The sequence below is a fragment of the Malaclemys terrapin genome, chromosome 14 (genome assembly GCF_027887155.1).
Source record: "Malaclemys terrapin pileata isolate rMalTer1 chromosome 14, rMalTer1.hap1, whole genome shotgun sequence".
NCBI lineage: Eukaryota > Metazoa > Chordata > Testudines > Emydidae > Malaclemys > Malaclemys terrapin.
The window spans coordinates 42,786,585-42,812,429 of record NC_071518.1 but is presented as its reverse complement, the minus strand read 5'-3'; the positions used below and the strand labels follow the sequence as shown (position 1 = coordinate 42,812,429).

The 25,845-nt window shown below is 44.0% G+C and overlaps 1 protein-coding gene across 1 annotated transcript in view; it reads left to right on the top strand.

The window, feature by feature from the left end:
- Positions 1 to 25,845, top strand: part of GLG1 (golgi glycoprotein 1) — a 173,790-nt gene that overhangs the window by 109,261 nt on the left and 38,684 nt on the right. Inside the window, exons 5-8 of the mRNA XM_054048830.1 lie at positions 5,395 to 5,598; positions 6,436 to 6,507; positions 9,857 to 10,040; positions 12,411 to 12,625. Coding sequence (XP_053904805.1) covers positions 5,395 to 5,598; positions 6,436 to 6,507; positions 9,857 to 10,040; positions 12,411 to 12,625 — 675 coding nt within the window. The remainder of the gene's footprint in view (positions 1 to 5,394; positions 5,599 to 6,435; positions 6,508 to 9,856; positions 10,041 to 12,410; positions 12,626 to 25,845) is intronic.

Below are 25,845 nucleotides of genomic sequence, written 5' to 3'. Positions count from 1 at the left end.
GGGAGGGGTATAATGTCAGGGTGTCCCCTTCCCCCCTGCCCCTGCACCCCGCTTACCCCTTCTCCATATAAAGCAGGGAGGGGACAGGGACGGAGAGAGACATAGAGAGCTTGGGGCAGCAGCTGCTGTCTCAACTTACTGATCCACTTAAAAAGACAATGCACTTAAGAGTGGGTCAGCTTCTTTAAAGGGGCAGTGTGCATCTTTCTCTCTTTCGCTTTCCCACACACAAGGTGTGTGTCTGTCTCTGTCCGCTATGCTGTCTCCCCTTCCTCGTGTTCACTCTGCCTTGTGTGAGAGGCTACATTAACAACAATGTATTAACCCCTGAGGGCTCAGCCGAGTGCTAGTTCATCATTTATCAGCAAGGCATTCCCTGGGAAATAGCCCTCCCTCTTCCACCCTCTAACTTCACCACCTCAACCAAGCTTCACAATCATCATAGCTGTGAACAATATTAAATTGTTTGTTTAAAACTTATACTGTGTGTATATCTATATAATATATCATTTTTTGTCTGGTGAAAAATATTTCCCTGGAACCTAACCATTTACATTAATTCTTATGGGGAAACTGGATTTGCTTAACATCATTTTGCTTAGTCGCATTTTTCAGGAACAGAACTACAACGTTGAGCGAGGAGTTACTGTATTTTATTATTTTAGTTAACTCTTTTAGTAGGTTGTGTACATACAAATAAAATAGCTTCCATCTCGTTCATGTACTAATGTGCACTGAAGTCTTTACATGAAGTTTTAATTAAAGAAAATCCCATGGTATGAGGAAAACTTGAATAAAGTGCTCTCTAGTTCTTCTGCCTTAGGGCTAGAAACCATACACTTCCTAGGTAGGAAAAGTTTTCATTGTCTCATGCCCCAACAAGGAGGGTGCCCAGGTTGAAAGCCTGCAGATGAATGAGAGAATCTTTGAAGCAGAGCTTGCAGCTTGGAAGGCAGGCTGGAGCAGGGAGTTGTCAGATGTGTTTAAGCCACATTTTATGAAGTTTGTAATATTAAATGGCTCGATTGCAACGGCTATATGTGCATCACCATGGGGATTTGAGGGAGAAGGTTTGTGTCTAACATGATTATGGATAAATTAGTGTGGGGTAATAATCTGGCATGATGCCAATTTTTTACCTAATATACTTTTGGCCATTTTAAAAAAAAGGTTGATAGTTCTGGGATTGGTGATGATTTAAGTAACTCGTGGCTTTTGAATGCTGCTTGTGTTCCTAGTGTGCCAGTACCAACAAGACAGGTATCAGAGGTTTCCTAAGCCGGGAGAAATGTTGGAACAGGAGGGAACGATTATTGAAAGAATTATGTGGCTTTAAATAGTAATGTTACTGTTTGAAAGATTCCTGTTTTGTTCCGACCCCTGCTGCTGTCTGCTCATGGCTGTTATGGTAACACTTGCTTGACCTATAGAGAGGGACTGAAGGCAATAAGGGCTCACTGTGAATACCTGTTAGTACAGTACACCCGGACAGATTGATTTATCCAAGCGGTCAGATAGGGCACTACTGGACAATTTCCCTTAGAGCAGGTGGTTATCACACCAAAGCAGCATACATTGAAGGAAAGGGGCTGATAGTTGAAAGTCCACTGCTGATAGAACTCTTCTCAGCCAGCTGTCTTGGTCAGAGCTCCACCAGAGATGGATTTTAAAGGCTCAGACTTTCTGAAGGCTTCTTGGGTACCTTTTTGTTTTAATTTTCTAAGCATGCGCAGCTGTGTGGCTGTGAAAAACTCACTGATCAACATTCTACTGCCTACTTCAGGGATGCTGGGCAGAAGTGACTCATCTTGTGCCATCCTTTGGACACCAGTGAGCTTCCTCAGGTTGCTTGCTATTGTTACTCACGATCCTCTCGATCCACAGTTACTGTTGAGCCCACTTGGCAGTGGATGTTAGCCTGGAGTTGCTTATCTTATGAGACAGTGCAGTGCTGGATGCTTTAACTTTTTTTCATTGGTGGAATTAGCACTGAGAATCCTAGATTGCTAAATGCTCCTTTGTGAGTGCTTAACATCACTAATTACACTGCTCTACAGCCAAAATGCTTCTGAAATAAATGTAGTCAAACTTTACTAATTCTGGGTCACTGAGAACGAAAATGATGCTTAAAATTGTTGATTGGCTCTAGTTTTCAAGATATGCTGTTGGGTCAGTATATACGACCCGTGACTTGGGAATGGCAGAGGATAAGTGAGTTATAAAGGGAAAGGATCTCAGTTTAAACCAGAAATGACTAAAATACATCTTTGACTGGATCTGTGAATAAATCTATGACTGGGTTTGGACAGTACTTGCTTTTTAGGCAAAACAATGAATGATGCAACCTGAAGCTGGTATTGCGTCATACATGATATGAATTGCATCATGTTATTCCTAGAAGTCATGGATGATGCAATCATAACGAAGCTTACATCACTCTGCTGAACAAATTGCCCTATATCAGCTCTAGAAATCATACAGTGTCGTGCTCTTATTTGTCAGTGTTTGATTTTGCAAAGGGACACATTTCTGTTTAGCCAAAGTGAGCAGAGATGCCTCGTACTTGTGTGAACAGTGCAGATAACTTCTGCTATGTTTGTGGTGAAGTGACTTTTGCATCACAAAAGCGCAGTATAACCACTATGGTTCAGAAAGCCTATCACCTTTATTTTGGCTGCAAAATTGGAGATCAGGACAAGAGGTGGGCCCCACACATATGCTGCAACAGTTGTGCAACAAATCTTCGCCAGTGGTTGATCAGGAAAAGGAAGTCTATGCCTTTTGCAGTGCCAATGATTTGGAGAGAGCCAACAGATCATACCAGCAATTGTTACTTCTGCATGGTGCCTCCAGCTTGGAAAGGTGTGTCAAAGAAGAAAAAGTGGACTGTGCATTATCCAAACATTCCATCAGCTATATGCCCAGTATCCCACAGAGAAGGACTGCCGGTTCCTGATGCACCAGAATCATTCTCACTTGAGTCAGACGAGGAAGAGGAGGAGGATGAAACTTCTGGTCCTGAACCATCAATGTCACAGGACCCACATTTTCTCCCATCCTCCTCCTCTGAACCACACCTCATAACACAAGGTGAACTGAATGACCTTGTCAGGGATTTGGAACTACCCAAGAGTAAGGCAGAGCTGTTGGGCTTCAGACTACAGCAGTGGAATCTCCTGGCAGGTGATGTTAGGGTTTCCATGTTCCGTGACCGTCAAAAGGATCTTGTCCCATTCTTCTTCATGGAAGGTGATCTTGTAGCCTGCAACATCGATGGTGTGATGGCAGCCCTCAACATCGTTCACGATCCAGATGAGTGGAGACTGTTCGTTGATTCATCGAAGACGAGTCTTAAAGCCGTTTTACTGCATAATGGCAATGTTTTACCATCAATTCCAGTTGGTCATGCAGTCAATATGAAGGAAACCTATGACAACGTGAAATAACTTTTGAGGTGCATAAACTATGACTAACATCAGTGGCAGCTTTGTGGCGATTTGAAGGTTGTTGCTCTCTTGCTTGGTCTGCAGACTGGATACACAAAGTACTGCTGTTTTCTCTGCGAATGGGATAGTCGTGCAAGAGATTCCCACTACATCAAGAAAGATTGGCCACTCTGACAGTCATTGGAGCCTGGGAGGAAAAGTGTTCAGCATCCACCACTTGTTGAATCAAGGAAGATTTTGTTACCACCCTTACACATCAAGCTTGGTCTGATGAAGAACTTTGTCAAGGCCATTGGCAAAACACAAGCAGCTTTCAAGTACCTCCGTGGAAAATTTCCAAGGTTAAGTGAAGCTAAGATAAAGGAAGGTGTCTTTGTTGGTCCTCAGATTCGTGAACTTCTTCAAGATGATGCATTTGACCATGCACTGCGTGGCAAGGAAAAGACGGCATGGAAAGCCTTCCAGTTAGTGGCAATAAAGTTTCTCGGAAACAACAAGGCAGACAACTACAGGTTGTTGGTGGAAAACCTCCTTAAGGCATACAAAAGCCTTAGTTGCAACATGTCACTAAAGATACATTTTTTTGCACTCTCATCTAGATTTTTTTCCACCAAACTGCAGAGCAGTGAGCGACGAGCACGGCAAGCGATTTCACCAGGACATTGCAACAATGGAGAAACGTTATCAGGGCAAATGGATCCCATCGATGCTTGCAGACTATTGCTGGACAGTGACAAGAGATGCTCCATTTAATGAATACAAGAGACAAGCCAAGAAGCACCGAGTAGACACTGAATAGGACTAAACTATGTACATAATAGTTTTTTGCCTTTTGTTTCATAATAAATTTTATTTATATAACCCTTTTGCTGATTTTTAAAGTGTTACATAAACAGGTGAAATATCATGTAAAGCAACCATAAACACATGAAAAGACCTAGGTTTACAATTTATGATTAAAACTCTACTATCTACACAATATACATAGACATAAAATGTAAAAACTTAAATATCTTAGAAACAGTAGCCAATCAGTTGTTTTTATTGTCATATTTGAATTCAGCACATCAAAATACATAATAAATAGCACATTTTATCTCTGAAGCAGACGACTTCTCAAAAATTGTAGACCAGTGTTATCAGTGACCAGAGTGAAGGCTACATTGACAGCAGCTTTCTAATTCCTTCCCTCCCCCAAATATGTTCCTTTAATGTGACATTGCTGCTTGCTGTTGCCATGGTGATAAGAAGGCTGTCAGATTGATGATAACTTGACCATTTTGGTAAACTGCTCTAAGCAGTGTATCTAAATGGTGATAATCTCATTAAATCACATTAAAGCAAACCCAGAAGCATTGAAGGAGGCTACACCGCTGTGAACCATCAGCACGATGGCAGTCTGTTATGATACGGTATATGGATCATGCCGTGCAAGGCTGTTGTATTACAAAGAGAGGAGGGGGACCGTGAATACAAAGCAGATCGTGTTGCAGTTTAATTTTGTTTGGCCACTCCTGGCTTCCAGCCTGATGGTGGGGTACTTCTCTCTCCTCTCAATCTGAATTTGGGAGCCAACTATTTCCAGGCTTTGTAAATTGTTGCTCCTACCAACTGTATGAATGTCCATGCACTGGAACAAAATGCATGTCTGCATAACTTTCAAGTCTGTATATAAATTGTGTCACTTAATTCTGGTCGTAGGTATGTATAAAGGGTGGGCATTCTTAGCCACTTGCTAAGCCTAGTGTGTGGCATGTGTAAGTCAGCATTATGGGCTGCTTGGGGTGCAGAATATGGATTTTAACATATTGGATAAATTAAATTGGTAATCAGGTATTTTACGCATTCCCGTATGTTAGGAAATATTTGTTCTTGTCTTCTGTTCTTGTAAATAATGGATCACAAATCCTCTTGGTAAAGGTCTTGATGCAATCTTTTTGTTATGTAGGATGCTCACTCACAAGGAGAGGTGGTGGCCTGCCTGGAGAAAGGGCTGGTAAAGGAGGCAGAGGAGAGTGATCCCAGAATTCAGGTTTCTGATGAGTGTAAGAAAGCAATTCTTCGTGTGGCTGAACTCTCCTCAGATGACTTCCACTTGGACCGACACCTGTACTTCGCATGCCGCGATGACCGGGAACGCTTCTGTGAAAATGTGAGTAGTTGGAAGTATTAGCCCGGTCTTATCCCACAAATTAATGCCTGAAAAGAGCCAGAGAGGAACCAGAGCAAGATCCCAGGACAGCCGAAGTGATTCTGGGAACTACCTGTTAGTCAGCCTTCATACGTCCATCTTCTGTGGCGAAACCTGTGCAAGAGATCAACTGTATTAGGCAGCCTTTGGTTACTACTCTGTTCCACTACCAATAGCATATGACCTCTGTTAAGCATCTCATTTTGGTCAGTCCTTTGAGTGGCTGGTAACAAGTTCTCAGTTTTTATTTTTATCTCTGTGGTTTGAGTAGCAGATTTTCTTGCTATTCTAAGCTTTTAGTTAAGCACCTTTGGCACCAGGAACTCCTATGAGGTCTTATGAAAAGTACATTTTGATCTCACTGGGTGGTTTTAGAGTGGACAGGAGAGGAGAATCTCTGCTCTACTACCATTCTTGTCATAATGTTGAATTAACGGCAGCTGAAACATAGGCTCTGCTAATGGAGCAGTGGCATTGAGTGATGCAGCAGGAAAGCAGACCTATTGCTTTGTTCAGGTTCTCTTGCATTAATAGAAAAGGTATTTTCTCAGCAAAAAGATGGCAGGGGCCAGAGTAAGGAAACTCAGCTGAAATATTTTCCTTTACAAGAAAACACCTTCAGTTCTGTGCTATGTTTAACAAATGTTAGAGAGTTAGTCCCATAATGCACATGAACACGACTTTATTAGTTTAAAAGTAGTCCTTTGGTACAATAGCACAATTCTATTGAATTTTGGTTAGCAAGAGGGTAAGCTGTAAACTATCCTAAATGACCAGTGCTGCTGTTCTGTTTCACAGACTCAGGCTGGGGAAGGCCGGGTTTACAAGTGCCTTTTTAACCACAAGTTTGAAGAATCTATGAGTGAAAAGGTAGGTATCTATTTCAGCTGGGAAAATCCTTTACCCAGCAGTCATTGATCATCCATTCAGCTAACTGACCCTCTGTCTTATTCATCCCTATCCCCAGTATTACTACATTTACAGTAACCCACTATTATTAAGCTGGCCAGACAGATATGGGTCCTTGAATAACTTCAAACAGGTGCCTTTAAATTGGGACATTCATGCTTCCAAGTATATGCTGATGGTATGGATTGGTTACTTTTGTTAAGCTTTGGGAGTGCTACGTTTGATAGATAAAGCACTAAGGATATACAACTGTAGTCCATCTACCAAGCCAGGGAAAGCAAAGGCCAGGAAATGCAGGGATCTGGACTAGTAAAGATTTCTCTCCTGTTCTTTGGGTGACTATTCCTATTTTAAACATTGAATGGTGGTGTTGCTGTTTATCCCTGAAGTCCTAGATAAATGGTGTTGCTTTCATGTGTAGACTAAAACAAATTGTTTTGATGTATCTCTTGATATAGGCATTGCATATTAAACCTATCACTTTGTCACCAGGTTACTCATCAAGGGCTGTTTTTAACAAATTTGTGGAAATGATGCTGTGATGGGTTGGATCACAGAAACCCCCTTGGGAACTGCCAACTGATGTGCAAGACTACTTCTGCCCCTGCTTTCCCTGTCCTCCCAGTTTAAGACTTCAGTGCCCTGCCTGGTTTGAGCCAGACCCGCTAGCCTTCTGCAGACCCAGACGCAGGTCTGAACCATGTCCCCTAACAGCTGTAGGCTTAATTGAAAGCAGATTAAGAAGTGTTCCTGTCTTTAAGACTCAGATGCCCAACTCCCAATGGGGTCCAAACCCCAAATAAATCCGTTTTACCTTGTATAAAGCTTATACAGGGTAAACTCGTAAATTATTCACCCTCTATAACACTGATAGAGAGAGATGCACAGCTGTTTGCCCCCCCAGGTATTAATACATACTCTGGGTTAATTAATAAGTAAAAAGTGATTTTATTAAATACAGAAAGTAGGATTTAAGTGGTTCCAAGTGGTGACAGACAAAACAAAGTGAATTACCAAGCAAAATAAGATTAAGACGCAAGTCTAAGCCTAGTACAGTAATAAAACTGAATACAGATAAAATCTCACCCTCGGAGATGTTCCAATAAGTCTCTTTCACAGACTGAATGCCTTCCTAGTCTGGGCACAATCCTTTCCCCTGGTACAACCCTTGTTTCAGCTCAGGTGGTAGCTAGGGTATTTCTCATGATGGCCAGTCACCTTTGTTCTGTTCCACCCACTTACATATCTTTGGCACAAGATGGGAATCTTTTGTCTCTCTGGGTCGCCCCCCCCCAGCCCCCTAAGTGGAAAATGAAAAGCACCAGGTTAAAGAAGGATTCCAGTTCAGGTGACACGATCACATGTCACTGTAAGACTTCATTACCCACTTGCCAGCTCATAGGTATACAGGAAGACTTACAAGTAAAACTCAGCCATCTGCAGTCAATTGTCCTGGTTAATGGGAGCCATCAAGATTCCAAACCACCATTAATGGCCCACACCTTGCATAACTACAATAGGCTCTGAGTTATATTTCATATTTCTAGTTTCAGATACAAGAGTGATACATTTATACAAATAGGATGACGACACTCAGTAGATTATAAGCTTTGTAAAGATACCTTACAAGAGATCTTTTGCATGAAACATATTCCAGTTACATTATATTCACACTCATCAGCATATTTCCATAAAATCATATAGAGTGTAACATCACAGATGCATTGTCTGTGGTAACTGCGGTTTTCCTATTAAACTCTATAGAGAAATTTAGAATTGTAACAAATTGACTTAATCTCACAGATGTGCCATACTGGAGTCCAAAACCTTTTCTGTCTGTACCTATATTTTCACTTTGTTTAATGGCACATGAACATAAATGCAAGCAATACAGGAGTAATTCAGTCTGGATACTGTGCAGTATGCTGCCATCGAGTAACATCCTTGGGACGCTCAATCCAGAATAGTATAGAAAAGGAGCGTCATGAGGGGTGAATGTGGGTTGTGGGCGAAGGGAGGAGAAAGGATCTTTATCATCCATACTAGAGGTTCTTTCTTATCGCTTTAGTGGCATACATGTTTGAGAGAGAGGAACCCCTTCAACTCCCAAAACAGCATCATAATGATTGGGGTTAAAGAGAATTTAAGTATCTGTTGTCTGAAGGGATGGAGATGAGAGGTATCTGGGCAGACCTGCTTTGGGGCTTGCTGGAGTGAATGAGCCTGTGATGAGATACTTGGAGGCAATGTACCATTGCATTTTCTTCAGATGTTTTAACTGTCTTAACAGTTCAGTTAAAATGAGTCGAAATCAAAACTGTAGGAGTAGCCCCTGCTTTTAAGAATGGCTCCAGCTAAGTGTCATTTCTCACGAGAATTTTAGACTCCAAGTGGCTGCCATTTTTTCCTAAGTATGAGAAATAGAGAAGCATTTTCATACCCTCCCGGCATGTGCAAATATCCAAAGCAGCAGTGAACTTTTACAAGCTTCAGAGCTGACAGCCTGCACTCTCGCAGCCCAGGGTACTGGTTCTAAGAGTACCTGGTGTGTTTATTGAGTGGGAACAGACTGTGATGGCCTGGAGCTTGCCCCTGTGTGCTCCCTTTTGGTCAGCTGTGGTGCTGCAATGGAGACCTGCCTCACTTCTCTTCACCTGGCTTATAAACAAATGCAGACAGACTCTTTTTAATCAAAGAGCACCCCTTTTCCAAAGGTCTCATTTATTAACTAGAGCCATAAATATAAGCAGGAGACTCTTCTTTCTTGAGTCTCGGTCTTTGGAAACCTTCTGGGTTCCTCCTTTCATGGCTTCCTTAAGCAGGAATCCCCAGCTTCCCTCTCTAGAGCTGGGTTCTGTTAGTCAGATTTTCTTGTCCTTCCTAAGCAGGAGCCCTTAGTTCTCTTCTCTGGAGCTGAGGTGTGTTTTCACCAGCTCTGAGGCCTTTGCCAGTCTCTGCCTTAAGCTGGCTGTTGTTCCTTAATCAGGCTTCAGCCTTTCCCTGCTGGTATCTCTGGGAGTCTTTCTGCTGTGAGAGGGGAGGCAGCTTGTCCCCAATTGGGTGGAGGAGAGGGGAGTCTCGCATGGCTCCTGGCCCCAGGCCTTTAGAGGAAATCCTGTCATTCTATCTCTAAACACCATTCATTCCTGGGACTACTTCCTCTCTCCACATCCCCCTTAGGTCCTTATGTTGGACCTTTCAACCCCTTAAAGGGCCATGCTATGTTAGAGTGGGCTGACCATTAGGCCCCATGACAGTATATATTTGTATTGATTGACAGCTCAGTTGTTCTAACGCTTATCTTCCTCAGTGTCGTGATGCACTGACAACCCGTCAAAAGCTGATTGCTCAGGACTATAAAGTCAGTTATTCATTGGCAAAATCCTGTAAAAGTGACCTGAAGAAGTACCGCTGTAATGTGGAGAACCTTCCCCGGTCCCGGGAAGCCAGGCTTTCCTACCTGCTGATGTGTCTAGAGTCTGCAGTGCACAGAGGTAAGAGGGGTTAGAGTTGGGTAACGTGATTTGCTTGCTTATTTGGAAATTTAACTACAATAGATTCCACTTAATAGCAATCCCAAAATTAACAGCTTTTGCTTAATAGCAACATTTTGCCAAGGGTCGATCCCATCCCATTGACTATAATGTTAATGGGATTCAGATGGTGGTGACAGGCATGTTGCTTACTAAGAACCTTTTTTGGAAGAAAGGCCCTGGCCACAGGCAGGTTTGCATGGCTGCAGCCAGGGAAAACCTGACTCAGTGCTTCCTTCCCTGGCTATAGACCCATAAACCCGCCTTCCACTTATTGGCAATTTTCAGATAATGGCAACTTCTATTGCTGGATCCCAAGAGGTTGCTCATTAAGCAGAATCTGCTATTTTCAAGCTCCAGCTCGTCAAATTAAAATGGAACTGCCTACTGATACTTCCATCAGTGGGGTTTCCCCTCATGCAACAGTACTTGATATAAGACTTGCATATGCCTAAGCTGTTAGAGATTTGGTGGATTGTTTTGTAGTTAAGGTTTGAAATAAAATCTGGCCTGTGACTCTTAATATGTTTGTGGAAGACCATTGCTTATTTTAATTCTTGCATCATGTCAGTGATCTCAGTGTGAAGATTATCAAATGGAGGATTGTTTCCAAAGTGTGTTCAAGTGATTCCTATTATATACTTTAAAATTCTTGACAATAAAATGGCTAAGTCTACTTAAATTGTTACTGTGGAACTGAAACCTGAAGCAGCTGTACTAAATCCTTCCCTCCACAGCTAATCTAAGTGGTTTTCCTCTGTTATATAATAAACATGAAATATACGTTACTTAGTATATGATATAAACCGCTACCTTAATTTATAATCCGCTCACAACATGAAAGCCAAAGCTATTCACTTACTCTTCTGTCTTTGTAGGTAGTCCTTCTTCCTCAGCTAAGTTGTTTAATTAAATTAATTTTCTTACTGTACACATGTATGTATGTATATATCAGCAGAGCATACTGCATCCTAATGATACACAATGCTAATTAATGTTCTTCCTTAAATGTAGAAAGCAAAGATAATGAATGCTGAGGCTGCGCTGGAACCCAGAACTGCCCCACAGGCATTGCAGAACCAATGGGCCTATCAGAGGGTCTCAAAAAGCAGGACCATGTTATATAAACTTGGCAAAGCTGCTATAAAACTGTGTACAAATGGCACACAATGTTACACATTCTTAACTTATGTCTTGGAGACGTTTGTACCACTCTGCAGTAGTGTTCTGTTTTGTGGCTCCTGTAGTAGGACTGCATGCTGTAACGCCTCTGGTGCAATGAGGCCCAAAGTGCCGTGGCAGCCTTTCTCAAAGTCTTTGCATTTATGGCCTGGAATGAGTAATTACATTTGGATTGTGTAAAAAAGTATTACTTACTGCCTACTGTAGCGTTTTCTTTATAGGACAGGTATGGACTGATTGCTTCCCTGAATTCCTCAACCCTGCAGGCAGTTGCTGTGGTGTGTTTAATTTCCTCTTTGCTGATGGAACGTTATGCAATACCTAGCCCAGGGGTGCGCACATTCTAGCTCAGAAGGAACATTGCTTCACATACCCAGCCATATAGTTTAAGCATGTCTTGGGAATTGGCAAAAGTTGGAGTTGAGAGATTTCCAGTTTCAGTTTTTGGAGTCAAACTGCATAAGGGAATTCCAGGAAGGTTTCTAATTAGCATATCTTAAACTTTTCATAGCTGAATTTCTGTATAACTATTGTCCACTTGCTAGAAATCCAGCATGTCATTTCTGTAATGTGCCTGAACTTCATGGCCCTCTGAGTACGAGACTCTGCTGTCTCCCATTAAACCTTTCTCCCCCTAAATGGCGCTGTTAACTCATCATCTGGCCAGAATAATCTTTTCCAATTACGTAAAAGGCCCTTAATTTACTGAAAGTGGCTTCCATCTCTGCAGTGAAACTGATCGCTTGAATGTGCTAAGAATAGATGATAATCTTGTAGTTCAAGGCTAGAAATCCATTAAGGGCTTCTGGTTATGGTACAAAAGCTGCTCTTGAACAGTACAGGCTCAAACTGGAATGTCCCTGTAAATTTTTTCAGAATATAATAGCATATTCTATTTAAAGAGCTTCCTGGTCCCAGCAGTCATATTACTATTGATTTGAAGTATGAACAGTGACTGTTAGTGTTTGTTCACTAGTTTATCGGGTGATGTTTAGTAATTATCTATATTGCCTCAGTAGTTTACAGAATGCCAATATTGTCTCCACTCCTTCAGTGTGTGAAATGTTCAATTACAGTACGCTTCCTCACACCACAGAAAGACCCCACTAAGCATTAACACTAAATCATATCTGCCTTCACTTGGCCTAGGTCGGCAGGTGAGCAGTGAGTGTCAGGGTGAAATGTTGGATTACCGGCGCATGCTAATGGAAGACTTCTCGCTGAGCCCGGAAATCATTCTGAGCTGTCGAGGGGAGATTGAACACCACTGCTCAGGGCTGCATCGGAAAGGGCGTACTTTGCATTGCCTGATGAAAGTTGTACGTGGGGAGAAGGGAAACGTTGGACTGAACTGCCAGCAGGCGGTAAGGAGAGGCTTATGTTACTTCAATTCCATGTTGTGTGCTCTGTAGAACAACTGCTCTTACTCCAATTTCTTATGTTGCTGTGAGGATTCTAATGGATGCAGTCTGGCTGGTGGTAGCTATACATCCTGGTAGCATGAATCTTGACTTAGTATCCAGCAGCAGTTGAATAATTTTGCTTTAAAAATCCAATTGCAATGTTCCGTTTCTTTAACTCCACTTTAAAAATTCCAACTGCATATTTGAACTCCTGATACTGTAGTTCTTTAAAATCATGTGGCTCTTTCCTACACACGATATAGGGAAACTTTCATTTATACAAGGATATTCCCCTTTTTTGTTTGCCAGAAATATAAAAGTTTTTCACAATTTTACTTCTCACTATGCTGTTTTACTCTTTATTTCTCCCAGTTTGAACAATGAAAATAGACTAGTTGTTTTCACTTCAAGTTCTGATATGCTACAGTGCTGCAAAGTTTGGGCTGCAAGCATTTCAGGGAATGTTAACTTCTCCAAAAGATGAGGAAAAAATAGCAAATTTTTTTTTTGTCTTAAGTTTTATAAAAACTTTTTTCTAAACATAAGTTTGGTCCAGATTTGACCTGACAGTAACTCTATAAATTGAACTCACTAATTCATTAATGTCTGTTTTCAGACTTATTAGTTCTGCTTAATTTTAAGTTTGTGCCTAATTTGTGTTTTAATGACTATACAGCTTGTTTGTGTGAGTTGATCCTGAAAGACTGACACTGTGGAGGGAAATGGTGTAGGGATTTTACTTCTAGTGTGATGCGGCAGTCTGGGCTAAACTATTAACTGCTATGTGTGAAAGTCACTATAGCCCAACTTCATTATAAACTCATTGCAAACAAAGCAGCTTGTGGCCAAATCATTTTCTTCTATTTTTATTATCAAATGTAGATGAGTGTGCTCACTTGATGAAATTTTACATATTAAGTTATATGAAGCTTTTTTGAGAGTTTATTTTGGACTCTTGAAGTTACCAGATTCATCAGTGGAGTGATTGCATACTTTGAAATTGGACTTGTCTCCTCACAATTTAGTTACACTGGAAAGTGTCAGAGGATGGATTTCACTTGGGGAATAAGTCACAGGTTTTTGTAGCAGTTAAGATAAGTCTCATGACTTAGTGTGGAGGGAATCTCCATAAGATACTATGAAAATGCAAACGTTTGGGAAAGAATGTGGGAACAATCTATGCTTTTCACTGGACTGTCTGTGGGGACTTTTCAGATCTTCTCACTGATTCAACTACTGATTTTGCATCCGAAGAAGTGAGGTTTTTACTCACGAAAGCTTATGCCCAAATAAATCTGTTAGTCTTTAAGGTGCCACCAGACTCCTTGTTGTTTTTGTAGATACAGACTAACACGGCTACCCCCTGATACTGATTTTTGTGTTGCAAGCTGGCTCAGTAGCAGTGTCTGCCTATAAATCAAGTGACCTGTGGCCTGTTCTCTGGAGAAAATAAGGAGCAGGAGCAAATATGATTAATTTCCTCCTATTTTGGTGGGTGAGGGTAGAGGAATGGGGAGAATAGACATTTGATGCACAAATAACTTTCTAAATGGAATGTTCATCTTATCGAGTAGTAGTGGGCACTTAAGTATCATGTGTGACATACATAACACTTAGCTACATATACACTTAAGTATCTGGATACCTTTATTGCTGCATATTTTGATGATTAGTGACTGCCTCAGCTATCATCATTTTTGGTCCATTCTAGTATCACGCCACAATGAGCTTGCAGTTTTTGCTCTTCTGTGGATGTTAGTTAAAGCACGTCTCTAAAAAGAGAACATTCCCTTGATCCCTGCTTCTAGATCATATGCTTTGAGTATAAGAAAAATAGGAAGTCATCTAGGGCTTGTCTACGCTACCGCTTAAGTAGATGTAAGTTATGTTGCTAAGGGGTGTGACATAAATTACATTGACTTAAAGCGGCATCCAGGCCGTGCTATGACAGCTGTTCTGCGACACAGCTTCTGCCTCTCATTGAGGTGGAGTAATTATGCTGACCAGAGGGCACTCTCCTGTTGGCATAGCACATCTTCACCAGACACACTACAGAGGCGCAGCTGCATTGGTGCAGCAGTGCCGATGTAGTGGGATAGCGTAGACTAGCCCTTAGTTCTCAGAGGCATGGCCCTTTGAGGCACCAGTTGATGTCTCTCACAAAGATCAATGATTAATGTTTCAGTGCCCTCTAGAACCTTGCCTTTCAGTTCCTTACTGACAGCAGTCAGCAAAGGAGCACCCTACCCCTATCAGAACAGAATCATATGCTGAGCTGTTGACACCTGTGAGGCTGGGTTTTTCGGCCCCTCAGTTTGGATGTCTAGATGTTTGAGTTTACTCTTTGGGATGCATTGATGGCCTCCGCACTTTCTTCAGGGAAATTGTTCTCTGCAGCTCCATTAACTTCAGTTTCAGAGTAGCAGCCGTGTTAGTCTGTATCCGCAAAAAGAACAGGAGTACTTGTGGCACCTTAGGTGCCACAAGTACTCCTGTTCTTCTGTTAACTTCAGTGCTGCACTGATAGCTCTAGGTGCTTTATGCAGTGCCAGGTTGGCCTTTTGTTGATGTGTTGTGTCTGGTGAATGTCCTGAGTTGCAGAGAACACTAGGATCTCATAACAATTGGTGATCCTTAGGGACATTGAGAGTAGAGGGTTTATGAACTTGCTAGAGCTGAAAGCCATTAGACTCCCTCTCAAACATTTTCTCCCACAGACCAGAGGGCAACTGTGACCATATTGTCCTAAAATTTGCGCCAATGTATTACCTACATGGACAGGGGTTAGTCACCCCTGCTGTGTCAGCAGGCAGTCAGTCTGATATGCACCTTGCAGGGATTAAACTTCTTCAGTCGATGACTTGATTAGAAAAAAATCTGGATCGTCTTGCGTTCGATCAAACGTGCAGTGTCTTGACTGATATTTGTCAGGCTGCAGTCATCCAAACATTGACTAGTTTGTTACAAAGTAGAACATCTGCTTCAGTGCAGGTAGAGACCCACCATGCATATCAGACCACCTTCGTTCACACTGGGGAAAAGGGCTCCAATGGCCATCTCAGTTTGTTCTCATCCTGAGAATGCTGAGGAAGAATCAACAGAATAGTCAGGGTAAACTTAGTCACTTTGGTCTGGTCCCAGCAGAGCCAGCTCTTCCAAAGTTCATCCACCTACTTACCTCAGAATTGAGATTTATTGTCCCAGCAGAACAGCTGGGTGTTTACTTACACCTTGAGTTTCTTCATTTGACAGCACTGCTAACAAGTTTCTATGGAAGCGTGAAGGGGGTGTATCAGGCCCTGAGGCTCCCTGCTGGAGACTTCATGGCCTTACCACTCCCCACCCCAGGAATGAGCAGAAGAGGTGAGTCCTCCAGGTTGCCTAGAGCAGCTCTGGGGAAGCAGCAAATCAGAAGAGGCTGCAGGGAGCAGCCAATCAGAGTCCAGCAGACTCATATAACAGGAGCTTCTGGAGTGAGCAGATTCAGTTGCTGGCTGGAACCAAGGGAGCAAAGAAGGTGTTCCCTGGCTGGCTGCAGGGACTCAGACTTCATCCCTGAGATAAAGGTGAAAGTAGTGGGGCAACGGGGAAGTGGCCAAGGGAAACACAGCAATTAAAGAGACACAGCAGGCGGCTGCTTTTTATAGGGTCACTGGGTTGAGACCCAGATTAGGAGGCAGGCCTGCGTGTGTCCATCCCGTTCTCCCCCCCCTCTCCCCTCCTGCCCCGCGACTAGGGAAGTGGCTTAAGCCCTGTGAAGGGAAGTAGCCCAGGAAGGAGCTGAAGACCCTGAGAGGGAGGTCAGCATTTGTGGGACTCTTGATACCACCCCGGAAGGGGATTGAACTGTAATGAGTGACTCATCTGGAGATCTGGGGCAATAGGCGAAGGCTCCAGGGAGGAAGCCCTGGGGGCAGTGCTCCAAACCAGAGCAGGGACAGTTTGAGAGAGAGCCCAGAAGGGGCTGAAAGACTGTTTCAATCAGGGTGGTGCGATAAGCCCTGCTGGACTGGTTGAGGACTGAGCCCAGAGATAGGGCTACGGACAGAGACTTTATTGAGGGCACTGTGGCAAGCCCTGTTGAACTACCCTGGAAGGGGTCTGTTTTGTTTGTGCACATATGGACTGTGTGTGACTTGGCCGGAGGGCTGAGTCGCTGAAAACCCACCTGAGAAGTTTAACTGCCAGCAGGGGTACCGTAAGCAATGCAATGCAGAGGGATGGAGGTGCAGACACACCCAGCTGACGGGCTCTTGCATAAGGGGAGTGACCCTGCCACAGGAAGGATGTCTTGTCTCCTCCTTATTTGAGGAGATAAAGACAGTCCAGTTCGTCTTGAAAATCTTCCACTAGGAGGTGTCATGCTACCAGACAGATGTGGTTTAAAGGGATGGCTTCAAGTTAGCAAGGTCTGGATCCTGGTTCTAGTCTGGTTCTGTTCATTCTTGGATTCTAATCTGGTGTTAAGGCTGTCCCTGGCTATGATTTAGGTCACTGTTTCTGCCAACCATTTCCTTGCAAAAGGAACCATGGCATTTGTCCAGCCTCCGAAACAGTTTTTAAAGGTCTTATAAATTTTGCTTTCCTGTGTGGGCATTGTCGGATCCTAGTGCTTCACGCTGTTACTAATCAAATTTATGGAAGGGCCTCTTGAGCCCAAGCGTTCTTGTGTTCTGCACGATCTCTCATTGAAGACCTGGTCTCTGTGGCCATTGCATCAGCCAGGAGGGTCTTGCATTTGCAGATACAGATAATCTACCCATATATCATATACCACTTCTTCTTTGTGGCAATTGGGCCTCACCCCAAATTTCTGATAAGTGGGTTTGACATTTCAGTGTCAGTCACCATCTGTACCTCTCCAAAAGTGTCTGAGTATACTCTGTGGATGATTACCTGTTGTTAAGCTTGGCAGAATTCTATTTTATTTATTTATTTTCTAATTTTGTAAGTTCATCCAACCAGGAGGATAGAAGCTTTACTGGCATATGGCAGCAGTGTACCCTTACCTGAAATCCACAGGGCTATGGAGTTTTGGTTCCACCTTCTCAGATTACTGTCATCAGTGCTACATCAAGGACAGATGCTGGTTTTGGGAGGGCAGTACCTCTGTCACTGTTTAACAGGGCTACAGACCCCACCTCCTTATGGAGTGAACTGCTAGCTACTCCTGTGTTGTATCTCTGTAAAGCAGGCATGGGCAAACTATGGCCCGTGGGCCACATCTGGCCCACCAGCCATTTTAATCCAGCCCTCAAGCTCCCGCTGGGGAGCAGGGTCTGGGGCTTGCCCCGCTCCGGCGCTCCAGCCCGGGAGCAGGGTCAGGGGCTGCTCCGCGCAGCTCCCAGAAGCAGCGGCATGTCCCCCCTCCAGCTCCAACAAGTAGAGGCAGCCGGGGACTCCGCTCTTCATGCTGCCCCCAAGCTGCAGGGGTGGTGCCTGCGGATGGGGCAGCGTGAAGCGGAGCCGCCTGGCCACACCTCTGCATAGGAGCCGGAGGGGGACATGCTGCTGCTTCTGGGAGCCACTTGAGGTAAGCGCCGCATGGAGCCTGCCCATCCAGCCACGCCCCAATCCCCTGCCCCAGCCCTGAACCCCCTCCTGCACTCCGATCCCAGCCCAGAGCACCCTCCTACACCCCAAACCCCTCTGCCTCATTTCTGGCCCCACCCCGGAGCTCGCACCCCCAGCCAGAGCCCTTGCTCCCTCCCACAACCCAACCCCAATTTTGTGAGCATTCATGACCTGCCATACAATTTCCATACCCAGATGTGGCCCTCAGGCCTAAAAGTTTTCCCACCCCTGCTGTAGAGGCAATGTCATGAAAGAGAGGGGTTACTTGCAGTGCCCCCCTTATGCTTCAGAGCCACAAACAAAGCTCCCGGGGGCAGAAAGGAATACAGGCACAGCTAGAGTGGGGAAGATATCTAAAAGTTTCTTCATTAGAGTGGAGGTTGTAGATCTCGAGAGATGTGTATATGCCCTTTTCACAGCTAGCTATGTCCTGGAAAGGGTCTGTGGCCAAATGGATGAGTATGTGACCCGTACAGCGTCACTCTGTGGAGTCAGTACAGTCAGAACAGGAGCTGTTGTTGACACATGATTTCTCTTACTCTCCTCACCTTTTCTGGCCTAACTTTTCTTTGGTCCCCTCTTCTCTTATTAACCCCATGAGCATGTCATCCCTTCCAGCAACAATTATGGGCTTAGCAGTCATTCTGCTCTCAAATTCTGATGAAGCTAATTGTGAGTTAATCAGCTCCTAATTTAGCTATGACATAGAATAAAAGTTGAACAGAACCAAGGGACTATAAAGTGCTGCTGAAGAGCAGATGGACACAAGGGCTAGTCGGGTGGGGTGGTGGAGAGTTTTAGGAATGCTTTTTCTTGTTCACCAACTCTCACCAAATCATTCCCTCACTCTTTCCTTCTGCCATGGCAGTTGGCTGGGCTGCTTTAAAGTTTTGCACTTGGTTAAAAATCTGAATTGGGGCCCTTGGAACAGCTCCCAAAACAGCATTTTAAGTAACAGTGAAACTTTAAAGCAGTGTAGCCCCTTCTGAAGTGCTGCTGGGAAGTCTCACCACAGTGGAGTGCAGGCAAACAAACTTCAGTGGAAACAGCGTATCTCTTGCCCAGCCTGGTCAGCATGCTTTAAAGTCACTGGGCAGATTAAACCATTGCTTTCATTAGCGAAGGACGATTGGAGAGTGTTGACAGTCCTATTGTAATGACCTCTGGGTAGAGGAATTGAGGAATTTCACAGACATACCAGTGTAAACTTTTTCAAAAGAACTGATTATTAACTGCCCTTGTTTTGTGTAATAGAATACTATAACTGAAATATTAACTTTTTTCAGATGACTTACAGAAATTGCTGCTGCACAAAGTTTCACGGTGTCCCCTTTGTGCAGATCTTTCACACACCACCATGTAGAGCAGAGCTTTAAAAATAGAGAGAGAAAGCAATAATCACAAACAGGCAAAAGGGACTCAGGAGCAGATATAGTACCCACTGCTGCTTTTAATTCAGGTTTTTAAAAATGCCTAGATTTCAAATTGACAATACCCTTATAATTTAACTGCCAGGAAATGCCTGGCTCAGAAGTCATTGCTATTATAAATCATGCCACCTGAATAAATGAAGAAAATATAATTATGGTTCTGGTTTTATCTGTGCTTTTGACAATGCCTTCCTAGTAGTTAAAGGCCTGTACATTAACGTGTGGGAGAACTGACTTCATTCTCAGTGCTCTGATAAGTTTATAATAGAGCTTAACTGCTAAAGGGAAGACAACAAACCTGCTCCTTCATGGGCACATGTGACTCATCATAAATGGGAGGTTCCCGGTGTCCTTTCAACAGCTTTAAGCCACTGCCCTACAGCTTTGCTCTTGAAAACAACCATACAGAGTGAATTGTGACCTTTGCAATCCAGAGTGAGCAAAGTGAATTTGATTCCGATTATGACGTGTAACAGGAACATATGGATCATCTTAAAACTTGGAAGTACCATCTTCTAAGGAGGGCATGTGGACTGTTGAATATCACAACAAGTGAAAAGCTAGAGGGAAACCAGACCTAAACAGACAGCAGTGTGGTAATTCAAGACATCTCTTCTGCTCCATCTCATCCAATAAGTGTTGAATTTGGCTTCTTCCACTTGCTAACAGCCAGAGTTCGCATCCTGCACACAGAGACATAAGGAAGAATATCTTGTCTGTATGATGACTTGATACATTCTGACCCAAACAACTTATTTAATCTTCACTTGTGAGTATGTTGGAGTTGGAGTGATGGAAAAAATGAAACATCTTGATTTAGAAAACTAGTTTATGATCCTTTTAATATGAAAACTAGTAGTTGAAAACCTGTGCTGTTGCATGGGTGTAATTCGTTAAGTCGTGTAAAAAAAGCCAAAACAAGCTGAGAACTTAAAAATTGTATGGTAACAGACCATGAACCTAATGACGATCCAACCTGGTGATGAGCTGTGGCTTCATGTAAATGAGTGAGGGTCGGCGAATCTGTGTGGTGAGCTGGGAGAGTTGCGTTGATTTATATGTGGATTGTGTTGTACTGGGAGATGTGTGGATTTGTGCAGATGATTGAGGGGCTGTGCTGAGGTGAGAGGCTGGGTGTGTTTGGGGTTATTGTGGATGCTTGGTGTCTTTGAAGAACTGTAGAGAGACAAGGTGGGTGAGGTAATATCTTTTATTAGACCAACTTCAGTTGGTGAGAGAGAGATGCTTTCAAGCCCCACAGAGCAGTTGAGCCAAGTAATCCACCATCTATGTAGTCTCCCTCATACAGCCAATTAAATGGTTGTATGCAAATTAGTTGTAGAGTAAGGGTGGTAATTGGCTGGGTTACCTCTGATATTACAGTGGTCTAGGACTCTTGGCGTAGCGTAGATACATGCCTCGCTGTTGCACGTGTGTAATTCATAAAGCTGAAAATGGCTGAGAACTTAAAATTGGATGATAACAGATCCTATCCCAGTGGTGATAGAACCTGGTGATATTCTGAATAAAAAGAGCTTTCAGCCATGCTCATAGCTGTTTCCATCACTTCACGCCAATTCAACAGATATTCTAGACTTCAGAGTAACAATCCTGGAATTTTATATAGATAACTGGCCTGAAGCCTTCTTAATGCCTTACATATGCCATGTAATTGCAGGGGAGAAGAGGAGGAAGGGCATGGGAATTCCTCTACTACAGTGGTTTTTAATCTGTGGTCCAAGGATCCCTGGGGGTCTGCAGACTGTCTAAGATTTCCAAAGGGGTCTGTCTGCAGGTTGAAACCCACTGCTCTAATATCTTTGTGACCCAGTGTCAGGTTGATGCTGTCTGAGGCCAAGGAGTAAAGAGGACTCTGGTATTAGTGCCACACCCTGATCTTTTGGAGGAGCTGCTGTTCAATAATTTAAAGCATTTCTCTGTGTCCCCATTGCGGTGTGTTATGAATGGGATTTGCAGCCCATATGGCAGTGGGCTTTTATATCTGATCCTTGCCAGACTGGGTGGTAATGGGTAGTATTTTTAGTATCATCTTTGACAAAATCCAAGGAAATTTGAAGTGAGTTAGCTTATCCAGAGAGACTTTGTATTTAATATGGCTTATTGTGCCTGCCAGGCAGGGTATTTTTATTTTTTGAGTTGCCTACCTCCTTAGAAGCTGCAATCGGGATAATTAACTTCCAGCCAAGAGCAGGTTATTGGAAATCTTGTGTGTTCCCTCAAGGTAGTATAGTATGTGGCCTCCTTTCATGATTTTGAACTTCCTGTTGGATATATAATACAAGCTTTTTATTTTCGTTGGTTCTTTTGGTGTATGTTCTCCAATTGCCCCGTGATGTCAGTGCTCTGGTGCCTCTGTAAATGCACCTAAAGATGCTCAGGTGAAAAACTTGAGGTGGAAGATAAAAATCTTAGTTAATACTCTTAATCCAACTGCTGTAGGGATCTACACAGCCACAGAAACTTGAAATGGGCAGGGGACATTTGTATCGATTTAGGTGGTTAGGAGCCAAAGCACAGTTGCCTTATGAGTGAGAATTCGAGTTTTCAGTTTAAATGGTTTCTCAGGAGAAAATTCAGCTTGCCTGAAGGGTAAAAATACAGTAAATATCTGCCTTCCTCCTGGCCATCCAGTTGCTGGCTACCATTTCAGTGAGAAGTGAAATGGAGCAAAAGGTCTAGGGGCATCCAAGTGATGTATACAAAATTGCTTCCCAGTAAATGCAGGAAATGAGATGTTTGCCCAAATTTCCTCTTATGCTCTTCAGTATAGAGGTCTGCTCAGGCCTAATTTTTAAGCTTGATCCAAGCCAGAAAGGGTCATGTAATTTTCCAGTCTTTCCCTCACAAACCCTGAGTCAGCATCATCGGCGCAGCAGCAGCTGCATGTGTCCCATTCCTTCCAGCTGCTGCCCCCATTGCACTGCATGCATGCCATGGAGCAAAAGGCCCTGCGACTCGTTGGCATGCTTTCGATCCCAGGGACAGGAGGAAGAAACCAGACCCTAAGAGGGTCAGGTTGTGTTCCCACCTGACTTGAACCAAATGCTTGTCAGGTCCTGTCATGGTCCGGTTACAGGGTTCTACCTCAGTAAATACATCTTAAACTAAATCTCCTATGCAGTAGCATAACAGAGGGCCCTCTGGAGAGGAACTGTGTTGTAGAGCTGATGATGGAGTCCATATCTCCTGATTCAGGACTGTGCTTTAGCCACTAGACCATGTTTTGTCCCCATCTTGTGGCCAGGCTAGTCTGGTCAGAAGTTCAGAATTGATCGTTTCTCCCACTGTCATTAAATAGATTCACAGAATATCAGAGTTGGAAGGGACCTCAGGAGGTCATCTAGTCCAACCCCCTGCTCAAAGCAGGACCAATTCCCAACTAAATCATCCCAGCCAGGGCTTTGTCAAGCCTGACCTTAAAAACCTCTAAGGAAGGAGATTCCACCACCTTCCTAGGTAACCCATTCCAGTACTTCACCACCCTCCTAGTGAAATTTTTTTCCCTAATATCCAACCTAAACCTCCCCCACTGTAACTTGAGACCATTACTCCTTGTTCTGTCATCTGGTACCTCTGAAAACAGTCTAGAGCCATCCTCTTCGGAACCCCCTTTCAGGTACTTGAAAGCAGCTATCAAATCCCCCCCCCATTTTTCTCTTCTGCAGACTAAATAATCCCAGTTCCTTCAACCTCACCTCATAAGTCGTGTGCTCCAGCCCCCTAATCATTTTTGTTGCCCTCCGTTGGACTCTTTCCAATTTTTCCACATCCTTCTTGTAGTGTGGGGCCCAAAACTGGACACAGTACTCCAGATGAGACTTCACCAATGTCGAATAGAGGGGAATGATCACGTTCCTCGATCTGCTGGCAATGCCCCTACTTATACAGCCCCAAATGCCGTTAGCCTTCTTGGCAACAAGAGCACACTGTTGACTCATATCCAGCTTCTCGTCCACTGTAACCCCTAGGTTCTTTTCTGCAGAACTGCTTCCTAGCCATTCGGTCCCTAGTCTGTAACAGTGAATGGGATTCTTCCGTCGTAAGTGCAGAACTCTGCACTTGTCCTTGTTGAACCTCATCAGGTTTCCTTTGGCCCAGTCCTCTAATTTGTCTAGGTCCCTCTGTATCCTGTCCCTCTCCAACGTATTTACCACTCCTCCCAGTTTAGTGCCATCTGCAAACTTGCTGAGAGTGCAATCCATGCCATCCTCCAGATAATTAATGAAGATATTGAACAAAACCGGCCCCAGGACCGACCCTTGGGGCACTCCGCTTGAAACCGGCTGCCAACTAGACATGGAGCCATTGATCACTAGCTGTTGAGCCTGACGATCTAGCCAGCTTTCTATCCACCTTATAGTCCATTCATCCAGCCCATACTTCTTTAACTTGCTGACAAGAATACTGTGGGAGACCGTATCAAAAGCTTTGCTAAAATCAAGGAATAACACATCCACTGCTTTCCCCTCGACCACAGACCCAGTTATCTCCTCATAGAAGGCAATTAGGTTAGTCAGGCATGACTTGCCCTTGGTGAATCCATGCTGACTGTTCCTGTCACTTTCCTCTCCTCTAAGTGTTTCATAATTCCTTGAGGACCTGCTCCATGATTTTTCCAGGGACTGAGGTGAGGCTGACTGACCTGTAGTTCCCCGGATCCTCCCTCTTCCCTTTTTTAAAGATGGGCACTACATTAGCCTTTTTCAAGTCATCTAGGACCTCCCCCGATCGCCATGAGTTTTCAAAGATAATGGCCAATGGCTCTACAATCACATCCGCCAACTCCTTTAGCACCCTTGGATGCAGCACATCCAGCCCTATGGACTTGTGCTCATCCAGTTTTTCTAAATAGTCCCGAACCGCTTCTTTCTCCACAGAGGGCTGGTCACCTCCTCCCCATGCTGTGCTGCCCAGTCCAGCAGTCTGGGAGCTGACCTTGTTTGTGAAGACAGAGGCAAAAAAAGCATTGAGTACATTAGCTTTTTCCACATCCTCTGTCACTAGGTTGCCTCCCTCATTCAGTAAGGGGCCCACACTTTCCTTGACTTTCTTCTTTTTGCTAACATACCTGAAGAAACCCTTCTTATTACTCTTAACATCTCTTGCTAGCTGCAACTCCAAGTCTGATTTGGCCTTCCTGATTTCACTCCTGCATGCCTGAGCAATATTTTTATACTCCTCCCTGGTCATTTGTCCAATCTTCCACTTCTTGTAAGCCTCTTTTTTGCGTTTAAGATCAGCAAGGATTTCACTGTTAAGCCAAGCTTTACCATATTTACTATTCTTTCTACACATCGGGATGGTTTTTTCCTGCAACCTCAATAAGGATTCTTTAAAATACAGCCAGCTCTCCTGATTAAATACATGTTGAAATGGTTACACTTGAAATCCATCTGCCTATTCCAGTTTAAATTCACCAAAAATTAGGTAAATTAATTTGGTTTAACCCTTCAACAGACTAGACAGATGGACTAATGCTTTCTAACCTATATATCTAAGACTAGAAGCCCAAATATATATTTTGGCTCTTGGCTTATATACCACAACTGGAGAGTTTCAAGTTCCATCACTAGAGCCCTACCAGTTTCATGGCAGTGAAAAACATGTCACAGACCATGAAATAAGCCCTTCCCAATGAAATCTGATCTCCCTGAAATCAGCCAGGCTGGGGACGGACAGGACTTGTCCTTCCCCTGCACAGCTGTTACCGGAGGAAGATCAGACCCACCTCCACATGTACCACCCTCACTTGTGCGCTGCAGCAACCCCAGAGCTGGGATCCGGACTTACACCCCCCGGCTCCTGCCCAGGCGTGGGGCACCTGAGCTTGGGGCTGCTGCCACTGGCTGTAGCTCCTGCTGGGGCTCCGGACTTCTGCTCACTCGCTGCTCTTCCCCCCTCCCCCACCCCCCTGTGGCTCCTGCCGGGGCTTGGGGCTTCCACCTCCTGCCCGGGCTCAGGGACTTGGGCTGGGGGTTGCCAGCTCCTGCCAGACTCAGGGATTGCCCCCTCCCCCTCCTGCCTGGCCTTTGGACCCTGGGCTGGGGGCTGCCACCCCTCGTGGCTCCTGCCCAGGCTCAGGGACCTGTGCTCGGGGCTTTCGCTTCCCACAGCTCTTGCCTGAGCTCCAAGCTGGGCTCTGAAGGCAGCACAGAA